Source organism: Coregonus clupeaformis, unplaced genomic scaffold, assembly GCF_020615455.1.
Source record: "Coregonus clupeaformis isolate EN_2021a unplaced genomic scaffold, ASM2061545v1 scaf0210, whole genome shotgun sequence".
Taxonomy (NCBI): Eukaryota; Metazoa; Chordata; class Actinopteri; order Salmoniformes; family Salmonidae; genus Coregonus; species Coregonus clupeaformis.
The window spans coordinates 81,951-102,981 of NW_025533665.1; the positions used below are offsets into that span (position 1 = coordinate 81,951).

Here is a 21,031-nt window from a genome sequence, read left to right on the forward strand (position 1 = left end):
AATGGGGCATGCTCATTTAAGATGGAGAGGAAAGCACTTTTAAAGAACAACCAGGCATCCTCTACTGACGGAATGAGGTCAATATCCATCCAGGATACCCGGGCCAGGTCAATTAGAAAGGCCTGCTCGCTGAAGTGTTTTAGGGAGCGTTTGACAGTGATGAGGGGTGGTCGTTTGACCGCGGACCCATTACAGACGCAGGCAATGAGGCAGTGATTGAAGGACGGGTCGGACCAAGGCGTTCGTTGAAGGACGGGTTGGACCAAGGCGTTCGTTGAAGGACGGGTCGGACCAAGGCGTTCGTTTGAGGGCGGGTCGGACCAAGGCGTTCGTTTGAGGACGGGTCGGACCAAGGCGTTCGTTTGAGGACGGGTCGGACCAAGGCGCAGCGTGATATGTGTACATGTTTATTTCACCGATAAACGAACCAACGAAACGTGACGTCCTCAGGCTGAACACAAAACAAGCCTACTCACGGAACAAGATCCCACAACTAATGAGTGCCAATAGGCTGCCTAAGTATGATCCCCAATCAGAGACAACGAGTGACAGCTGTCTCTAATTGGGAATCACACCCGGCCAAACACAGAACTACAACACCTAGAATGCAACATAGAAATACTAACATAGAATATCCACACCCTGACTCAACATACAAGAGTCCCATGAGTGAGGGCGTGACAGTACCCCCCCCCCCCCCAAAGGTGCGGACTCCGACCGCACAAACCTGACATAACAGGGTAGGGGGCGGGTGGGCATTCCGCCTCAGAGGCGGATCCGGCTCCGGGCATGACGACCACATACTCTCCGCCTCCCTGTTGCGCCCCTGGTCTGGTCTGGACCTCGGCGCGCTGCTTCCCCTCACGATATACCAAGCCCTGTCTGGGCCCTGGTGTGGGAGACCCCGAACCTGGAGAGGGGCTGATGTCTGGGTCTGGACTGGAGCTGCTGACTGGAGCTGGACTAGGCACCGGTGGAGCGGACTGCTCTGGCTCCGGAGTGGAGCTGCTGACAGGAGCTGGACTGAACCCCGGTGGAGCGGACTGCTCTGGTTCCGGAGTGGATCCGCTGACCGGAGCTGGACTAGACCCCGGTGGAGCGGACTGCTCTAGCTCCGGAGTGGAGCAGCTGACCGGAGCTGGACTGAACCCCGGTGGAGCGCTGCTCTGGCTCCGGAGTGGAGCCGCTGACCGGAGCTGGATCAGGCACCAGTGGAGCGGACTGCTCTGGCTCCGGATTGGAGCAGTCCATGCCGGACTGGACACACGCACCACTGGTCTGGTGCGAGGAGCAGGCACGGGCCGGGCCGGACTGGCGACACGCACCACTGGCTTGGTGCGGGGAGCAGGAACGGGCCGGGCCGGACTGGAAACACGCAACACTGGCTTGGTGTGGGGAGCAGGCACGGGGCGTACCGGGCTGGCGACACGCACCACTGGCTTGGTGCGGGGAGCAGGAACGGGCCGGGCCGGACTGGCGACGCGCACCACTGGCTTGGTGCGGGGAGTAGGCACGGGCCGTACCGGACTGTGGAGGCGGACTGGAGGTCTGGAGCGGAGAGCTGGCACAACCCGTCCTGGCTGGATGCCCACTTTTGCACGGCACAGGACGCACCGCAAAACCCGGAGCCTGCACGGTTACACGCTTCATAGCGTGAGTACGGGGAGTTGGCTCTGCTCTGAACCCAGGCTCCGCCAACCACCCCGTGTGCCCCCCAAAATTTTTTTCTTGGGGCTGCTTCTCAGGCTTGAGAAGTCCATGATCTCTGCTCCACTACCTGTGTCCAGGGTGTCTGCTGCTCCTGGGCACGCTGCTTGGTCCGTGTTTGGTGGGATCTTCTGTCACGTTCGTTTAAAGACGGGTCAAACCAAGGCGCAGCGTGAAATGCGTACATGTTTATTTCACCGATAAACACACCAACAAAACAACAAACCAACAAAACGTGAAGTCCTACAGCTAAACACGGAACAAGATCCCACAACTAAACAGTGCCAATAGGCTGCCTAAGTATGATCCCCAAACAGAGACAACGAATGACAGCTGTCTCTGATTGGGAATCACACCCGGCCAAACACAGAACTACAACACCTAGAATGCAACATAGAAATACTAACATAGAATATCCACACCCTGACTCAAGATACAAGAGTCCCATGAGTCAGGGCGTGACACTGAGAAGACAGCAGAGAAGACACTGGTTGAAGACAGCAGAGGTGTATTTAGAGGGTAAGTTAGTCAGGATGATATCTATAAGGGTGCCCATGTTAACGGATTTAGGGTTTTACCTGGTAGGTTCCTTGATAATTCAAATCAAATCAAATTTTATTGGCCACATGTGCCGAATACAACAGGTGCTGACATTCGAGTAAAATGCTTACTTACAGCCCTTAACCAACAGTGCATTTATTTTTAATAAAAAAGTAAAATAAAACAACAACAAAAAAGTGTTGAGAAACAAGAGCTGAAGTAAAATGAAATAACAGTAGGGAGGTTATATATACTGGGGGGTACCGGTGCAGAGTCAATGTGCGGGGGCACCGGCTAGTTGAGGTAGTTGAAGTAATATGTAGAGTTAAAGTGACTATGCATAAATAATTAACAGTAGCAGCAGCGTAAAAAGATGGGGTGGGGGTGGGGGGCAGTGCAAATAGTCCGGGTAGCCATGATTAGCTGTTCAGGAGTCTTATGGCTTGGGGGTAGAAGCTGTTGAGAAGTCTTTTGGACCTAGACTTGACACTCCGGTACCGCTTGCCGTGCGGTAGCAGAGAGAACAGTCTATGACTAGGGTGGCTGGAGTCTTTGACAATTTTGAGGGCCTTCCTCTGACACCGCCTGGTATAGAGGTCCTGGATGGCAGGAAGCTTGGCCCCAGTGATGTACTGGGCCGTTCGCACTACCCTCTGTAGTGCCTTGCGGTCGGAGGCCAAGCAGTTGCCATACCAGGCGGTGATGCAACCAGTCAGGATGCTCTCGATGGTGCAGCTGTAGAATGTTTTGAGGATCTGAGGACCCATGCCAAATCTTTTCAGTCTCCTAAGGGGGAATAGGCTTTGTCGTGCCCTCTTCACAACTGTCTTGGTGTGTTTGGACCATGATAGTTTGTTGGTGATGTGGACACCAAGGAACTTGAAGCTCTCAACCTGTTCCACTACAGCCCCGTCGATGAGAATGGGGGCGTGCTCAGTCCTCTTTTTTTCCTGTAGTCCACAATCATCTCCTTTGTCTTGGTCACGTTGAGGGAGAGGTTGTTATCCTGGCACCACACGGCCAGGTCTCTGGCCTCCTCCCTATAGGCTGTCTCATCGTTGTCGGTGATCAGGCCTACCACTGTTGTGTCATCGGCAAACTTAATGATGGTGTTGGAGTCGTGCTTGGCCATGCAGTCATGCGTGAACAGGGAGTACAGGAGGGGACTGAGCACGCACCCCTGAGGGGTCCCCGTGTTGAGGATCAGTGTGGCAGGTGTGTTGTTACCTACCCTTACCACCTGGGGGCGGCCCGTCAGGAAGTCCAGGATCCAGTTGCAGAGGGAGGTGTTTAGTTCCAGGATCCTTAGCTTAGTGATGAGCTTTGAGGGCACTATGGTGTTGAATGCTGAGCTGTAGTCAATGAATAGCATTCTCACGTAGGTGTTCCTCTTGTCCAGGTGGGAAAAGGCAGTGTGGAGTGCAATAGAGATTGCATCATCTGTGGATCTGTTGGGGCGGTATGCAAATTGGAGTGGGTCTAGGTTTTCTGGGATAATGGTGTTGATGTGAGCCATGACCAGCCTTTCAAAGCACTTCATGGCTACAGACGTCAGTGCTACGGGTCGGTAGTCATTTAGGCAGGTTATCTTAGTGTCCTTGGGCACGGGGACTATGGTGGTCTGCTTGAAACATGTTGGTATTACAGACTCAGTCAGGGACATGTTGAAAATGTCAGTGAAGACACTTGCCAGTTGGTCAGCACATGCTCGGAGTACACGTCCTGGTAATCCGTCTGGCCCTGAGGCCTTGTGAATGTTGACCTGCTTAAAAGTCTTACTCACATCGGCTACGGAGAGTGTGATCACATAGTCATCCAGAACAGCTGGTGCCCTCATGCATGCTTCAGTGTTGCTTGCCTCGAAGCGAGCATAGAAATGGTTTAGCTCGTCTGGAAGTCTTGTGTCACTGGGCAGCTCCTTGAAAGCGGCAGCTCTACCCTTTAGCTCAGTGCGGATGTTGCCTGTAATCCATGGCTTCTGGTTGGGGTATGTATGTACGGTCACTGTGGGGACGACATCATCGATGCACTTATTGATGAAGCCAGTGACTGATGTGGTGTACTCCTCAATACTATCTGAAGAATCTCAGAACATGTTCCAGTCTGTGCCAGCAAAACAGTCCTGTAGCTTAGCATCTGCGTCATCTGACCACTTTTTTTATTAACCTAGTCACTGGTGCTTCCTGCTTTAGTTTTTGCTTATAAGCAGGAATCAGGAGGATAGAGTTATGGTCAGATTTGTCAAATGGAGGGCGTGGGAGAGCTTTGTATGCGTCTCTGTGTGTGGAGTAAAGGTGGTCTAGAGTTTTATTTCCGCTGGTAGAAATTAGGTAGAAGGATTAAGTTTCCCTGCATTAAAGTCCCCGGCCACTAGGAGCGCTGCCTCTGGATGAGTTTTTTCCTGTTTAGTTATGGCCTTATACAGCTCATTCAGTGCAATCTTAATGCCAGCATTGGTTTGTGGTGGTAAATAGACAGCTATGAAAAATATAGATACAGTCCAGCAGGCATCAGCTGTGTAGCTGAGTGATCATAAGGTCCAGTGAACAGCAATAAGTGAGTCCAGGAGCAGTTCAGTGGCTGCTACGCCACAGGTGTGCTAGCGGGCCGGGGCTAGCAGATGGATCTTCGTGGTCGTCGCAACGGGAAGCCTGTTGAAACCACATCAGACGATTACGTCGGCAAACCAGTCGTGATGGATCGGCGGGGCTCCGTGTCGACACTAGGAGGTCCCGTCCGGTTGACAGAGAGGTAGATAGCCGGTAGATGGGCCTGACTCGAGGCTAGCTCAAGGCTAATTAGCCAACCACAACATCCATTTGGTTGCAGCTAGCTAGTTGCGATGATCCGGTGTTAAAGGTCCAGTGATTTAGTGATTCCGGCAGAAAATCCGATATGTTCTGGGTCGATAATGCGCTGTGCAGACTGGCCGATAATAGTCCAGGCTAGAGCTGGTTGGTAGATGGTGCAGGCCACGGACAAAAAAAACCCTCAAGGCTAACTGGGGTTTGATGGAAAGACGTGGATCTTAACAGTATATTACAGTGAGGGAAAAAAGTATTTGATCCCCTGCTGATTTTGTACATTTGCCCACTGACAAAGACATGATCAGTCTATAATTTTAATGGTAGGTTTATTTGAACAGTGAGAGACAGAATAACAATAAAAAAAATCAAGAAAAACGCATGTCAAAAATGTTATAAATTGATTTGCATTTTAATGAGGGAAACAAGTATTTGACCCCTCTGCAAAACATGACTTAGTACTTGGTGGCAAAACCCTTGTTGGCAATCACAGAGGTCAGACGTTTCTTGTAGTTGGCCACCAGGTTTGCACACATCTCAGGAGGGATTTTGTCCCACTCCTCTTTGCAGATCTTCTCCAAGTCATAAAGGTTTCGAGGCTGACGTTTGGCAACTCGAACCTTCAGCTCCCTCCACAGATTTTCTATGGGATTAAGGTCTGGAGACTGGCTAGGCCACTCCAGGACCTTAATGTGCTTCTTCTTGAGCCACTCCTTTGTTGCCTTGGCCGTGTGTTTTGGGTCATTGTCATGCTGGAATACCCATCACGACCCATTTTCAATGCCCTGGCTGAGGGAAGGAGGTTCTCACCCAAGATTTGACGGTACATGGCCCCGTCCATCGTCCCTTTGATGCGGCGAAGTTGTCCTGTCCCCTTAGCAGAAAAACAACCCCAAAAGCATAATGTTTCCACCTCCATGTTTGACGGTGGGGATGGTGTTCTTGGGGTCATAGGCAGCATTCCTCCTCCTCCAAACACAGCGAGTTGAATTGATGCCAAAGAGCTCGATTTTGGTCTCATCTGACCACAACACTTTCACCCAGTTCTCCTCTGAATCATTCAGATGTTCATTGGCAAACTTCAGACGGCCCTGTATATGTGCTTTCTTGAGCAGGGGGACCTTGCGGGCGCTGCAGGATTTCAGTCCTTCACGGCGTAGTGTGTTACCAATTGTTTTCTTGGTGACTATGGTCCCAGCTGCCTTGAGATCATTGACAAGTTCCTCCTGTGTAGTTCTGGGCTGATTCCTCACCATTCTCATGATCATTGCAACTCCACGAGGTGAGATCTTTCATGGAGCCCCAGGCCGAGGGAGATTGACAGTTATTTTGTGTTTCTTCCATTTGCGAATAATCGCACCAACTGTTGTCACCTTCTCACCAAGCTGCTTGGCGATGGTCTTGTAGCCCATTCCAGCCTTGTGTAGGTCTACAATCTTGTCCCTGACATCCCTGGAGAGCTCTTTGGTCTTGGCCATGGTGGAGAGTTTGAAATCTGATTGATTGATTGCTTCTGTGGACAGGTGTCTTTTAAACAGGTAACAAACTGAGATTAGGAGCACTCCCTTTAAGAGTGTGCTCCTAATCTCAGCTTGTTACCTGTATAAAAGACACCTGAGAGCCAGAAATCTTTCTGATTGAGAGGGGGTCAAATACTTATTTCCCTCATTAAAATGCAAATCAATTTATAAAAATTTTTACATTAGTTTTTCTGGATTTTTTTGTTGTTATTCTGTCTCTCACTGTTCAAATAAACCTACCATTAAAATTATAGACTGATCATTTCTTTGTCAGTGGGCAAACGTACAAAATCAGCAGGGGATCAAATACCTTTTTCCCTCACTGTATATGTTGTGCTGTGTGTTTGATTGACAGACGTGGATCGGGAACCGGAGGAGGAAATGCCGTCTGATGGGCATAAAGATCCCGCCCCCTAAAAGTGGGCAGGCCTTGTTCCTGACATCACAGGAAGGGGAGGAGTCTCCCTCTGCACTGAGTTCCGATGGGGAGGGGCTTAGAACGGCAGAGCTGGGAGACAATCTAAACGATGGAGCGTCCTTTTGTCTGTCCGAGGGTGAGACACACACACACACACACACACACACACACACACACACGCCCCCAGTAGCAGTGTGACAGTGTTGTTGTTGTTTTTAGATGGGACCAGTGAGCCATACCAGAGCGAAGAAGAGAACGGAGTAGAGGAGGAGAGCAGCAGCGCCCCCATGGCTCACAACGTGGTACTGCAGTATGCCCTCTGTTACTACACTATAGATACACTATAGATACACTATAGATACACTATAGATACACTGTTACTTTAGCCACTGACTGTATAGGGTTCTGTTTCCTATCAGATTTAGCCACTGACTGTATAGGGTTCTGTTTCCTATCAGATTTAGCCACTGACTGTATAGGGTTCTGTTTCCTAACAGATTTAGCCACTGACTGTATAGGGTTCTGTTTCCTAACAGATTTAGCCACTGACTGTATAGGGTTCTGTTTCCTATCAGATTTAGCCACTGACTGTATAGGGTTCTGTTTCCTATCAGATTTAGCCACTGACTGTATAGGGTTCTGTTTCCTATCAGATTTAGCCACTGACTGTATAGGGTTCTGTTTCCTAACAGATTTAGCCACTGACTGTATAGGGTTCTGTTTCCTATCAGATTTAGCCACTGACTGTATAGGGGTTCTGTTTCCTATCAGATTTAGCCACTGACTGTATAGGGTTCTGTTTCCTATCAGATTTAGCCACTGACTGTATAGGGTTCTGTTTCCTATCAGATTTAGCCACTGACTGTATAGGGTTCTGTTTCCTATTAGATTTAGCCACTGACTGTATAGGGTTCTGTTTCCTATCAGATTTAGCCACTGACTGTATAGGGTTCTGTTTCCTATCAGATTTAGCCACTGACTGTATAGGGTTCTGTTTCCTATCAGATTTAGCCACTGACTGTATAGGGTTCTGTTTCCTATCAGATTTAGCCACTGACTGTATAGGGTTCTGTTTCCTATCAGATTTAGCCACTGACTGTATAGGGTTCTGTTTCCTATCAGATTTAGCCACTGACTGTATAGGGTTCTGTTTCCTATCAGATTTAGCCACTGACTGTATAGGGTTCTGTTTCCTATCAGATTTAGCCACTGACTGTATAGGGTTCTGTTTCCTATCAGATTTAGCCACTGACTGTATAGGGTTCTGTTTCCTATCAGATTTAGCCACTGACTGTATAGGGTTCTGTTTCCTATCAGATTTAGCCACTGACTGTATAGGGTTCTGTTTCCTAACAGATTTAGCCACTGACTGTATAGGGTTCTGTTTCCTAACAGATTTAGCCACTGACTGTATAGGGTTCTGTTTCCTAACAGATTTAGCCACTGACTGTATAGGGTTCTGTTTCCTAACAGATTTAGCCACTGACTGTATAGGGTTCTGTTTCCTATCAGATTTAGCCACTGACTGTATAGGGTTCTGTTTCCTATCAGATTTAGCCACTGACTGTATAGGGTTCTGTTTCCTATCAGATTTAGCCACTGACTGTATAGGGTTCTGTTTCCTATCAGATTTAGCCACTGACTGTATAGGGTTCTGTTTCCTATCAGATTTAGCCACTGACTGTATAGGGTTCTGTTTCCTATCAGATTTAGCCACTGACTGTATAGGGTTCTGTTTCCTATCAGATTTAGCCACTGACTGTATAGGGTTCTGTTTCCTATCAGATTTAGCCACTGACTGTATAGGGTTCTGTTTCCTATCAGATTTAGCCACTGACTGTATAGGGTTCTGTTTCCTATCAGATTTAGCCACTGACTGTATAGGGTTCTGTTTCCTATCAGATTTAGCCACTGACTGTATAGGGTTCTGTTTCCTATCAGATTTAGCCACTGACTGTATAGGGTTCTGTTTCCTATCAGATTTAGCCACTGACTGTATAGGGTTCTGTTTCCTATCAGATTTAGCCACTGACTGTATAGGGTTCTGTTTCCTATCAGATTTAGCCACTGACTGTATAGGGTTCTGTTTCCTATCAGATTTAGCCACTGACTGTATAGGGTTCTGTTTCCTATCAGATTTAGCCACTGACTGTATAGGGTTCTGTTTCCTATCAGATTTAGCCACTGACTGTATAGGGTTCTGTTTCCTATCAGATTTAGCCACTGACTGTATAGGGTTCTGTTTCCTATCAGATTTAGCCACTGACTGTATAGGGTTCTGTTTCCTATCAGATTTAGCCACTGACTGTATAGGGTTCTGTTTCCTATCAGATTTAGCCACTGACTGTATAGGGTTCTGTTTCCTATCAGATTTAGCCACTGACTGTATAGGGTTCTGTTTCCTATCAGATTTAGCCACTAGGGTTCTGTTTCCTATCAGATTTAGCCACTGACTGTATAGGGTTCTGTTTCCTATCAGATTTAGCCACTGACTGTATAGGGTTCTGTTTCCTATCAGATTTAGCCACTGACTGTATAGGGTTCTGTTTCCTATCAGATTTAGCCACTGACTGTATAGGGTTCTGTTTCCTATCAGATTTAGCCACTGACTGTATAGGGTTCTGTTTCCTATCAGATTTAGCCACTGACTGTATAGGGTTCTGTTTCCTATCAGATTTAGCCACTGACTGTATAGGGTTCTGTTTCCTATCAGATTTAGCCACTGACTGTATAGGGTTCTGTTTCCTATCAGATTTAGCCACTGACTGTATAGGGTTCTGTTTCCTATTAGATTTAGCCACTGACTGTATAGGGTTCTGTTTCCTATCAGATTTAGCCACTGACTGTATAGGGTTCTGTTTCCTATCAGATTTAGCCACTGACTGTATAGGGTTCTGTTTCCTATCAGATTTAGCCACTGACTGTATAGGGTTCTGTTTCCTATCAGATTTAGCCACTGACTGTATAGGGTTCTGTTTCCTATCAGATTTAGCCACTGACTGTATAGGGTTCTGTTTCCTATCAGATTTAGCCACTGACTGTATAGGGTTCTGTTTCCTATCAGATTTAGCCACTGACTGTATAGGGTTCTGTTTCCTATCAGATTTAGCCACTGACTGTATAGGGTTCTGTTTCCTATCAGATTTAGCCACTGACTGTATAGGGTTCTGTTTCCTATCAGATTTAGCCACTGACTGTATAGGGTTCTGTTTCCTATCAGATTTAGCCACTGACTGTATAGGGTTCTGTTTCCTAACAGATTTAGCCACTGACTGTATAGGGTTCTGTTTCCTATCAGATTTATCCACTGACTGTATAGGGTTCTGTTTCCTATCAGATTTAGCCACTGACTGTATATGGTTCTGTTTCCTAACAGAAGATAGAGGTGATTGATGATGAGGAGGATGGTGTTGAGATGGTCGGATCTGATATGGAAAACATGCAGAACCTCCTGGAGTTTAAGGTGAGGAACACCCCCCCACCTCCTCCCCCACCCCCTGATGTCTATTGGCCATTATGCTGTGTGTGTTTCAGTTGGAGGAGGTGCAGTATCTGGAAAACCAACTAGAGAACCAGAATCAGAGATATAATGAGTTGGAGACCTTCACCAAGAGTCTCCTGACTGCTGTACGGACCAACAACCTGGACAGACAACAGGTACACTCACACACTGTCACTCACACACTGTCACTCACACACTGTCACTCACACACTGTCACTCACACACTGTCACTCACACACTGTCACTCACACACTGTCACTCACACAATACAGTGGCTTGCGAAAGTATTCATCCCCCTTGGCATTTTTCCTATTTTGTTGCCTTTCAACCTGGAATTAAAATAGATTTTTTTTAGGGTTTGTATCATTTGATTTCCACAACATGCCGACCACTTTGAAGAAGCAAAATATTTTTAGGGGTGGAACAAACAAGAAATAAGACATGAAAACAGAACTTGAGCGTGCATAACTATTCACCCCCCCATAGTCAATACTTTGTAGAGGCACCTTTTGCAGCAATTACAGCTGCAAGTCTCTTGGGGTATGTCTCTATAAGCTTGGCACATCTAGCCACTGGGATGTTTGCCCATTCTTCAAGGCAAAACTGCTCTAGCTCCTTGAAGTTGGATGGGTTCCGCTGGTGTACAGCAATCTTTAAGTCATACCACAGATTCTCAATTGGATTGAGGTCTGGGCTTTGACTAGGCCATTCCAAGACATTTAAATGTTTCCCCTTACACCACTCAAGTATTGCTTTAGCAGTATGCTTAGGGTCATTGTCCTGCTGGAATTTGAACCTCTGTCCCAGTCTCAAATCTCTGGAAGACTGAAACAGGTTTCCCTTAAGAATTTCCCTGTATTTAGCGCCATCCAGCATTCCTTCAATTCTGACCAGTTTCCCAGTACCTGCTGATGAAAAACATCCCCACAGCATGATGCTGCCACTGTTGTGGAAAATTATCACTATCCTTATTACAAATCAAAGTTCTTCCAGAGTTTTTGTAGAATTAAGACTTTATTACACAGAGTAACGTAAGCCGAGATGATCTGCAAAAATAAATAAATAACACAATAAAATAACAATAATGAGGCTATATACAGGGGTTACCGGTACAGAGTCAATGGGAAATAACAGTAGGGAGGCTATATACAGGGGGGTACCGGTACAGAGTCAATGTGAAATAACAGTAGGGAGGCTATATACAGGGGGTACCGGTACAGAGTCAATGTGAAATAACAGTAGGGATTTGTACATGTAGGTAGGGGTACAGTGACTATCCAGCAGTGTAAAAACAAAGTGGGGGGGGGTCAATGCTTACTGACAAGCCCTTAACCAACAATGCAGTTTTAAGAAAATAGAAAAATATTTACTAAATAAAATAAAGTAAAAAATATATCAATGTGGTGGGGTACAGGTTAGTAGAGGTAATTTGTACAGTTGAAGTCGGAAGTTTACATACACTTAGGTTGGAGTCATTAAAACTTGTTTTTCAACCACTCCACACATTTCTTGTTAACAAACTATAGTTTTGGCAAGTCGGTTAGGACATCTACTTTGTGCATGACACAAGTAATTTTTCCAACAATTGTTTACAGACAATTTCACTTATAATTCACTGTATCACAATTCCAGTGGGTCAGAAGTTTACATACACTAAGTTGACAAAGTAATCCTTCTACCCCAACCCCTTACCCCAACCCACCCCCCCCAAAAAAAAAAAAATTAATAAAAATAAAAATATATATTTTAAAAAATATATAAAAAAAAGAAAACAAAAAAATATAAAAAAATATTTTGAGTCAATTGACATCATTTGAGTCAATTGGAGGTGTACCTGTGGGTGTATTTCAAGGCCTACCTTCAAACTCAGTGCCTCTTTGCTTGACATCATGGGAAAATCAAAAGAAATCAGCCAAAAAAGTGTAGACCTCCACAAGTCTGGTTCATCCTTGGGAGAAATTTCCAAACGCCTGAAGGTACCACGTTCATCTGTACAAACAATAGTATGCAAGTATAAACACCATGGGACCACGCAGCCGTCATACCACTCAGGAAGGAGACGCGTTCTGTCTCCTAGAGATGAACATACTTTGGTGCGAAAAGTACAAATCAATCCCAGAACAACAGCAAAGGACCTTGTGAAGATGCTGGAGGAAACAGGTACAAAAGTATCTACAGTGGGGGAAAAAAGTATTTAGTCAGCCACCAATTGTGCAAGTTCTCCCACTTAAAAAGATGAGAGAGGCCTGTAATTTTCATCATAGGTACACGTCAACTATGACAGACAAATTGAGGAAAAAAAAACAAGAAAATCACATTGTAGGATTTTTAATGAATTTATTTGCAAATTATGGTGGAAAATAAGTATTTGGTCACCTACAAACAAGCAAGATTTCTGGCTCTCACAGACCTGTAACTTCTTCTTTAAGAGGCTCCTCTGTCCTCCACTCGTTACCTGTATTAATGGCAGCTGTTTGAACTTGTTATCAGTATAAAAGACACCTGTCCACAACCTCAAACAGTCACACTCCAAACTCCACTATGGCCAAGACCAAAGAGCTGTCAAAGGACACCAGAAACAAAATTGTAGACCTGCACCAGGCTGGGAAGACTGAATCTGCAATAGGTAAGCAGCTTGGTTTGAAGAAATCAACTGTGGGAGCAATTATTAGGAAATGGAAGACATACAAGACCACTGATAATCTCCCCTCGATCTGGGGCTCCACGCAAGATCTCACCCTGTGGGGTCAAAATGATCACAAGAACGGTGAGCAAAAATCCCAGAACCACAGGGGGACCTAGTGAATGACCTGCAGAGAGCTGGGACCAAAGTAACAAAGCCTACCATCAGTAACACACTACGCCGCCAGGGACTCAAATCCTGCAGTGCCAGACGTGTCCCCCTGCTTAAGCCAGTACATGTCCAGGCCCGTCTGAAGTTTGCTAGAGTGCATTTGGATGATCCAGAAGAGGATTGGGAGAATGTCATATGGTCAGATGAAACCAAAATATAACTTTTGGGTAAAAACTCAACTTGTCGTGTTTGGAGGACAAAGAATGCTGAGTTGCATCCAAAGAACACCATACCTACTGTGAAGCATGGGGGTGGAAACATCATGCTTTGGGGCTGTTTTTCTGCAAAGGGACCAGGACGACTGATCCGTGTAAAGGAAAGAATGAATGGGGCCATGTATCGTGAGATTTTGAGTGAAAACCTCCTTCCATCAGTAAGGGCATTGAAGATGAAACGTGGCTGGGTCTTTCAGCATGACAATGATCCCAAACACACCGCCCGGGCAACGAAGGAGTGGCTTCGTAAGAAGCATTTCAAGGTCCTGGAGTGGCCTAGCAGCCAGTCTCCAGATCTCAACCCCATAGAAAATCTTTGGAGGGAGTTGAAAGTCCGTGTTGCCCAGCGACAGCCCCAAAACATCACTGCTCTAGAGGAGATCTGCATGGAGGAATGGGCCAAAATACCAGCAACAGTGTGTGAAAACCTTGTGAAGACTTACAGAAAACGTTTGACCTGTGTCATTACCAACAAAGGGTATATAACAAAGTATTGAGAAACTTTTGTTATTGACCAAATACTTATTTTCCACCATAATTTGCAAATAAATTCATGTCTGTCATAGTTGACGTGTACCTATGATGAAAATTGACGTGTACCTATGATGAAAATTACAGGCCTCTCTCATCTTTTTAAGTGGGAGAACTTGCACAATTGGTGGCTGACTAAATACTTTTTTTCCCCACTGTATATCCACAGTAAAACGAGTCCTATATCGACATAACCTGAAAGGCCGCTCAGCAAGGAAGAAGCCACTGCTCCAAAACCGCCATAAAAAAGCCAGAATACGGTTTGCAACTGACATGGGGACAAAGATTGTGCTTTTTGGAGAAATGTCCTCTGGTCTGATGAAACAAAAATAGAACTGTTTGGCCATAATGACCATCGTTATGTTTGGAGGAAAAAGGGGGTTGCTTGCAAGCCGAAGAACACCATCCCAACCGTGAAGCACGGGGGTGGCAGCATCATGCTGTGGGGGTGCTTTGCTGCAGGAGTGACTGGTGCACTTCACAAAATAGATGGCATCATGAGGAAGGAAAATTATGTGGATATATTGAAGCAACATCTCAAGACATCAGTCAGGAAGTTAAAGCTTGGTCGCAAATTTTTTTAAACATTTTTTTAAACATTTCTTCCAAATGGACAATGACCCCAAGCATACTTCCAATGTTGTGGCAAAATGGCTTAAGGACAACAAAGTCAAGGTATTGGAGTGGCCATCACAAAGCCCTGACCTCAATCCTATAGAACATTTGTGGGCAGAACTGAAAAAGCGTGTGTGAGCAAGGAGGCCTACCAACCTGACTCAGTTACACCAGCTCTGTTAGGAGGAATGGGCCAAATTGACACAACTTATTGTGGGAAGCTTGTGGAAGGCTACCCGAAACGTTTGACCCAAGTTAAACAATTTAAAGGCAATGCTACCAAATACTAATTGAGTGTATGTAAACTTCTGACCCACTGGGAATGTGATGAAAGAAATAAAAGCTGAAATAAATCATTCTCTCTACTATTATTCTGATATTTCAAATTCTTAAAATAAAGTGGTGATCCTAACTGACCTAAGACAGGGAAGTTTTACTAGGATTAAATGTCAGGAATTGTGAAAAACTGAGTTTAAATGTATTTGGCTAAGGTGTATGTAAACTTCTGACTTCAACTGTATGCACGCACCACTTTTCTGTTATTTATTTTTTAGAATCTTTTGAAACAATAAAAAAATTTCATTTCACTTTACCAATTTGGACTATTTTGTGTATGTCCATTACATGAAATCCAAATAAAAATCCATTTAAATGACAGGTTGTAATGCAACAGAATAGGAAACACGCCAAGGGGGATGAATCCTTTAGAAAGGCACTGTAACTCTGAAACAGCATTGTGTGTTTCTGACTGTGTGTGTATAGGAGCTCCTAGCCAGCCTACCTCAGCCTTCAGATCAGGACTGGGACATGAGTCCAGAGGGAGGAGCCAACTCAATCTCCATAACAACACACTCTGCAGCCAATCATGAGTCCCCGTTGGCCACCGGGAGCAACGACAAGACACCATTGGTCAACCCCAACAAGGACCTCCCATTGGTCACTATAAACGAAGACGGTTCATTGATTGCTGAGCTCAACGAGTCGTCTGTATCAGAGGAACTAGAGACTGAGACCGGACCAGAGTGACTACTGACACACACAAACACACTCCACACCCCGGGCCTGTGGATGGATCCTAAACTAACCCCAGGCCTGTGGATGGATCCTAAACTAACCCCAGGCCTGTGGATGGATCCTAAACTAACCCCAGGCCTGTGGATGGATCCTAAACTAACCCCGGGCCTGTGGGTGGATCCTAAACTAACCCTGGGCCTGTGGATGGATCCTAAACTAACCCCAGGCCTGTGGATGGAACCTAAACTAACCCCGGGCCTGTGGATGGATCCTAAACTAACCCCAGGCCTGTGGATGGATCCTAAACTAACCCCGGGCCTGTGGATGGATCCTAAACTAACCCTGGGCCTGTGGATGGATCCTAAACTAACCCCAGGCCTGTGGATGGATCCTAAACTAACCCCGGGCCTGTGGATGGATCCTAAACTAACCCTGGGCCTGTGGATGGATCCTAAACTAACCCCGGGCCTGTGGATGGATCCTAAACTAACCCCGGGCCTGTGGATGGATCCTAAACTAACCCCAGGCCTGTGGATGGATCCTTAACTAACTGTGCTGTCTAGCAATGCCTTTTCTATTACATATCACTCTGCCTTGTCTGGTCAGGTTCCAGACACAACAATAAACAGACTCCATAATAACTGACCTGATGACTCTGTCTGTTGTTACTCTGCCCAGAATGTCTGTTACTCTGTGACTGTCTGTAACCATCCAGAATGTCTGTTGACTGTCTGTTACCATCCAGAATGTCTGTTGACTGTCTTTTACCATCCATAATGTCTGTTGACTGTCTGTTACCATCCAGAATGTCTGTGACTGTCTGTTACCATCCAGAATGTCTGTGACTGTCTGTTACCATCCAGAATGTCTGTTGACTGTCTGTTACCATCCAGAATGTATGTTACTCTGTTGACTGTCTGTCACCATCCATAATGTCTGTTACCATCCATAATGTCTGTTACATCCAGAATGTCTGTGACTGTCTGTTACCATCCAGAATGTCTGTGACTGTCTGTTACCATCCAGAATGTCTGTGACTGTCTGTTGACTGTCTGTTACCATCCAGAATGTCTGTTACTCTGTTGACTGTCTGTCACCATCCAGAATGTCTGTTACCATCCAGAATGGCTGTGACTGTCTGTTACCATCCAGAATGTATGTTACTGTCTGTTGACTGTCTGTTACCATCCAGAATGTCTGTTACTCTGTTGACTGTCTGTCACCATCCAGAATGTCTGTTACCATCCATAATGTCTGTTACCATCCAGAATGTATGTGACTGTCTGTTACCATCCAGAATGTCTGTTACTCTGTTGACTGTCTGATACCATCCAGAATGTCTGTTACTCTGTTGACTGTCTGATACCATCCAGAATGTATGTTACTCTGTTGACTGTCTGTTACTATCCATAATGTCAGTTACTGTCTGTTACTGTCCAGAATGTCTGTCACTCTGTTGACTGTCTGTTACCACGTGGAATGTATTTTACTCTGTTACTGTCTGTTACATCCAGAATGTCTGTGACTGTCTGTTACCATCCAGAATGTTTGTTATTCGGTTGACTGTCTGTTACCATCCAGAATGTATGTTACTCTGTTGACTGTCTGTTACTATCCATAATGTCAGTTACTGTCTGTTACGTCCAGAATGTCTGTCACTCTGTTGACTGTCTGTTACCACGTGGAATGTATTTTACTCTGTTGACTGTCTGTTACCATCCAGAATGTCTGTGATTGTCTGTTACCATCCAGAATGTCTGTTACTGTCTGTTACCGTCCAGAATGTCTGTCACTCTGTTGACTGTCTGTTACTATCCAGAATGTCAGTTATTGTCTGTTACCATCCAGAATGTCTGTTACTGTCTGTTACCATCCAGAATGTCTGTTACTGTCTGTTACCATCCAGAATATCTGTGACTGTATGTTACCATCCAGAATGTCTGTTGACTGTCTGTTACCATCCAGAATGTCTGTTACTGTCTGCTACCATCCAGAATATCTGTGACTGTATGTTACCATCCAGAATGTCTGTTGACTGTCTGTTACCGTCCAGAATGTCTGTCACTCTGTTGACTGTCTGTTACCATCCAGAATGTATGTTACTCTGTTTACTGTCTGTTACTATCCATAATGTCAGTTACTGTCTGTTACTGTCCAGAATGTATTTTACTCTGTTGACTGTCTGTTACCATCCAGAATGTCTGTTACTCTGTTGACTGTCTGTTACCATCCAGAATGTCAGTTATTGTCTGTTACCATCCAGAATGTCTGTGATTGTCTGTTACCATCCAGAATGTCTGTTGACTGTCTGTTACCATCCAGAATGTCTGTGATTGTCTGCTACCATCCAGAATATCTGTGACTGTATGTTACCATCCAGAATGTCTGTTACTGTCTGTTACCATCCAGAATGTCTGTTACTGTCTGTTACCATCCAGAATGTCTGTTGACTGTCTGTTACCATCCAGAATGTCAGTTATTGTCTGTTACCATCCAGAATGTCTGTTACTGTCTGTTACCATCCAGAATGTCTGTTACTGTCTGTTACCATCCAGAATATCTGTGACTGTATGTTACCATCCAGAATGTCTGTTGACTGTCTGTTACCGTCCAGAATGTCTGTCACTCTGTTGACTGTCTGTTACCATCCAGAATGTATGTTACTCTGTTGACTGTCTGTTACTATCCATAATGTCAGTTACTGTCTGTTACTGTCCAGAATGTATTTTACTCTGTTGACTGTCTGTTACCATCCAGAATGTCTGTTACTCTGTTGACTGTCTGTTACCATCCAGAATGTCAGTTATTGTCTGTTACCATCCAGAATGTCTGTGATTGTCTGTTACCATCCAGAATGTCTGTTACTGTCTGTTACCATCCAGAATGTCTGTGATTGTCTACTACCATCCAGAATATCTGTGACTGTATGTTACCATCCAGAATGTCTGTTACTGTCTGTTACCATCCAGAATGTCTGTTGACTGTCTGTTACCATTCAGAATGTCTGTTACTGTCTGTTACCATCCAGAATGTCTTACTGTCTGTTACTGTTCAGAATGTCTGTTCCTCTGCAGGTGTGGATGGTGCTGTTGGGAAGGTATGTAGTGGTAGAGTTCTGTAGGAGAGTTACAGGGCCGTGAGAAAGTACACTGCTCAAAAAAATAAAGGGAACACTTAAACAACACAATGTAACTCCAAGTCAATCACACTTCTGTGAAATCAAACTGTCCACTTAGGAAGCAACACTGATTGACAATACATTTCACATGCTGTTGTGCAAATGGAATAGACAACAGGTGGAAATTATAGGCAATTAGCAAGACACCCCCAATAAAGGACTGGTTTTGCAGGTGGTGACCACAGACCACTTCTCAGTTCCTATGCTTCCTGGCTGATGTTTTGGTCACTTTTGAATGCTGGCGGTGCTTTCACTCTAGTGGTAGCATGAGACGGAGTCTACAACCCACACAAGTGGCTCAGGTATTGCAGCTCATCCAGGATGGCACATCAATGCGAGCTGTGGCAAGAAGGTTTGCTGTGTCTGTCAGCGTAGTGTCCAGAGCATGGAGGCGCTACCAGGAGACAGGCCAGTACATCAGGAGACGTGGAGGAGGCCGTAGGAGGGCAACAACCCAGCAGCAGGACTGCTACCTCCGCCTTTGTGCAAGGAGGAGCAGGAGGAGCACTGCCAGAGCCCTGCAAAATGACCTCCAGCAGGCCACAAATGTGCATGTGTCTGCTCAAACGGTCAGAAACAGACTCCATGAGGGTGGTATGAGGGCCCGACGTCCACAGGTGGGGGTTGTGCTTACAACCCAACACCGTGCAGGCATTTGCCAGAGAACACCAAGATTGGCAAATTCGCCACTGGCGCCCTGTGCTCTTCACAGATGAAAGCAGGTTCACACTGAGCACGTGACAGAGTCTGGAGACGCCGTGGAGAACGTTCTGCTGCCTGCAACATCCTCCAGCATGACCGGTTTGGCGGTGGGTCAGTCATGGTGTGGGGTGGCATTTCTTTGGGGGGCCGCACAGCCCTCCATGTGCTCGCCAGAGGTAGCCTGACTGCCATTAGGTACCGAGATGAGATCCTCAGACCCCTTGTGAGACCATATGCTGGTGCGGTTGGCCCTGGGTTCCTCCTAATGCAAGACAATGCTAGACCTCATGTGGCTGGAGTGTGTCAGCAGTTCCTGCAAGAGGAAGGCATTGATGCTATGGACCGCCCGTTCCCCAGACCTGAATCCAATTGAGCACATCTGGGACATCATGTCTCGCTCCATCCACCAACGCCACGTTGCACCACAGACTGTCCAGGAGTTGGCGGATGCTTTAGTCCAGGTCTGGGAGGAGATCCCTCAGGAGACCATCCGCCACCTCATCAGGAGCATGCCCAGGCATTGTAGGGAGGTCATACAGGCACGTGGAGGCTACACACACTACTGAGCCTCATTTTGACTTGTTTTAAGGACATTACATCAAAGTTGGATCAGCCCGTAGTGTGGTTTTCCACTTTAATTTTCAGGGTGACTCCAAATCCAGACCTCCATGGGTTGATAAATTTGATTTCCATTGATAATTTTTCTGTGATTTTGTTGTCAGCACATTCAACTATGTAAAGAAAAAAGTATTTAATAAGAATATTTCATTCATTCAGATCTAGGATGTGTTATTTTAGTGTTCCCTTAATTTTTTTGAGCAGTGTATTTGCCCCCTTTCTAATTTTCTTTACTTTTGCATAGTTTTTTTTATACTGAATTATCAGATCTTCAACCAAAACCTAATATTAGATGAAGGGAACCTGAGTGAACAAATAACACAACAATTACCTACTTATTTCATAAAAAAAGTTATTTAACACCCAATGCCCCTGATTGAAAAAGTAATTGCCCCCTTACACTCAATAACTGGTTGTATCAACTTTAACTGCAGTTCTGTATGCAAGAGTGGGCCAAAATTCCTCCACAGCGATGTGAGAGACTGATCAACAACTACAGGAAGGGTTTGGTTGGAGTCATTGCAGCTAAAGGTACTACCAGTTATTGAGTGTAAATGGGCAATTACTTTTTCACACAGGGGCATTGGGTGTTGCATAACTTTGTTTATGAAATAAATGAAATAATTATGTAATTGTTTTTATTTTTTCACTCAGGTTCCCTTTATCTAATATTAGGTTTTGGTTGAAGATCTGCTAACATTGTGTGTCAAATAGGTGAGTTCTGTGGTGTGAGAGTTCTATAGGTGAGTTCTGTGGTGTGAGAGTTCTGTAGGAGAGTTATGTTGTGGGAGAGTTCTATTAGGACAATTGTGT

The 21,031-nt window shown here is 45.5% G+C and overlaps 1 protein-coding gene across 1 annotated transcript in view; it reads left to right on the top strand.

Annotated features, from left to right (window-relative positions):
* LOC121561392 (highly divergent homeobox-like) overlaps nt 1–16,365 on the top strand; it is a 78,470-nt gene extending 62,105 nt beyond the window's left edge. Inside the window, exons 8-12 of the mRNA XM_045214179.1 lie at nt 6,927–7,125; nt 7,209–7,291; nt 10,366–10,452; nt 10,524–10,646; nt 15,469–16,365. Coding sequence (XP_045070114.1) covers nt 6,927–7,125; nt 7,209–7,291; nt 10,366–10,452; nt 10,524–10,646; nt 15,469–15,732 — 756 coding nt within the window. The 3' untranslated portion in view covers nt 15,733–16,365. The remainder of the gene's footprint in view (nt 1–6,926; nt 7,126–7,208; nt 7,292–10,365; nt 10,453–10,523; nt 10,647–15,468) is intronic.
* The last annotated feature ends 4,666 nt before the right edge of the window (nt 16,366–21,031 follow it).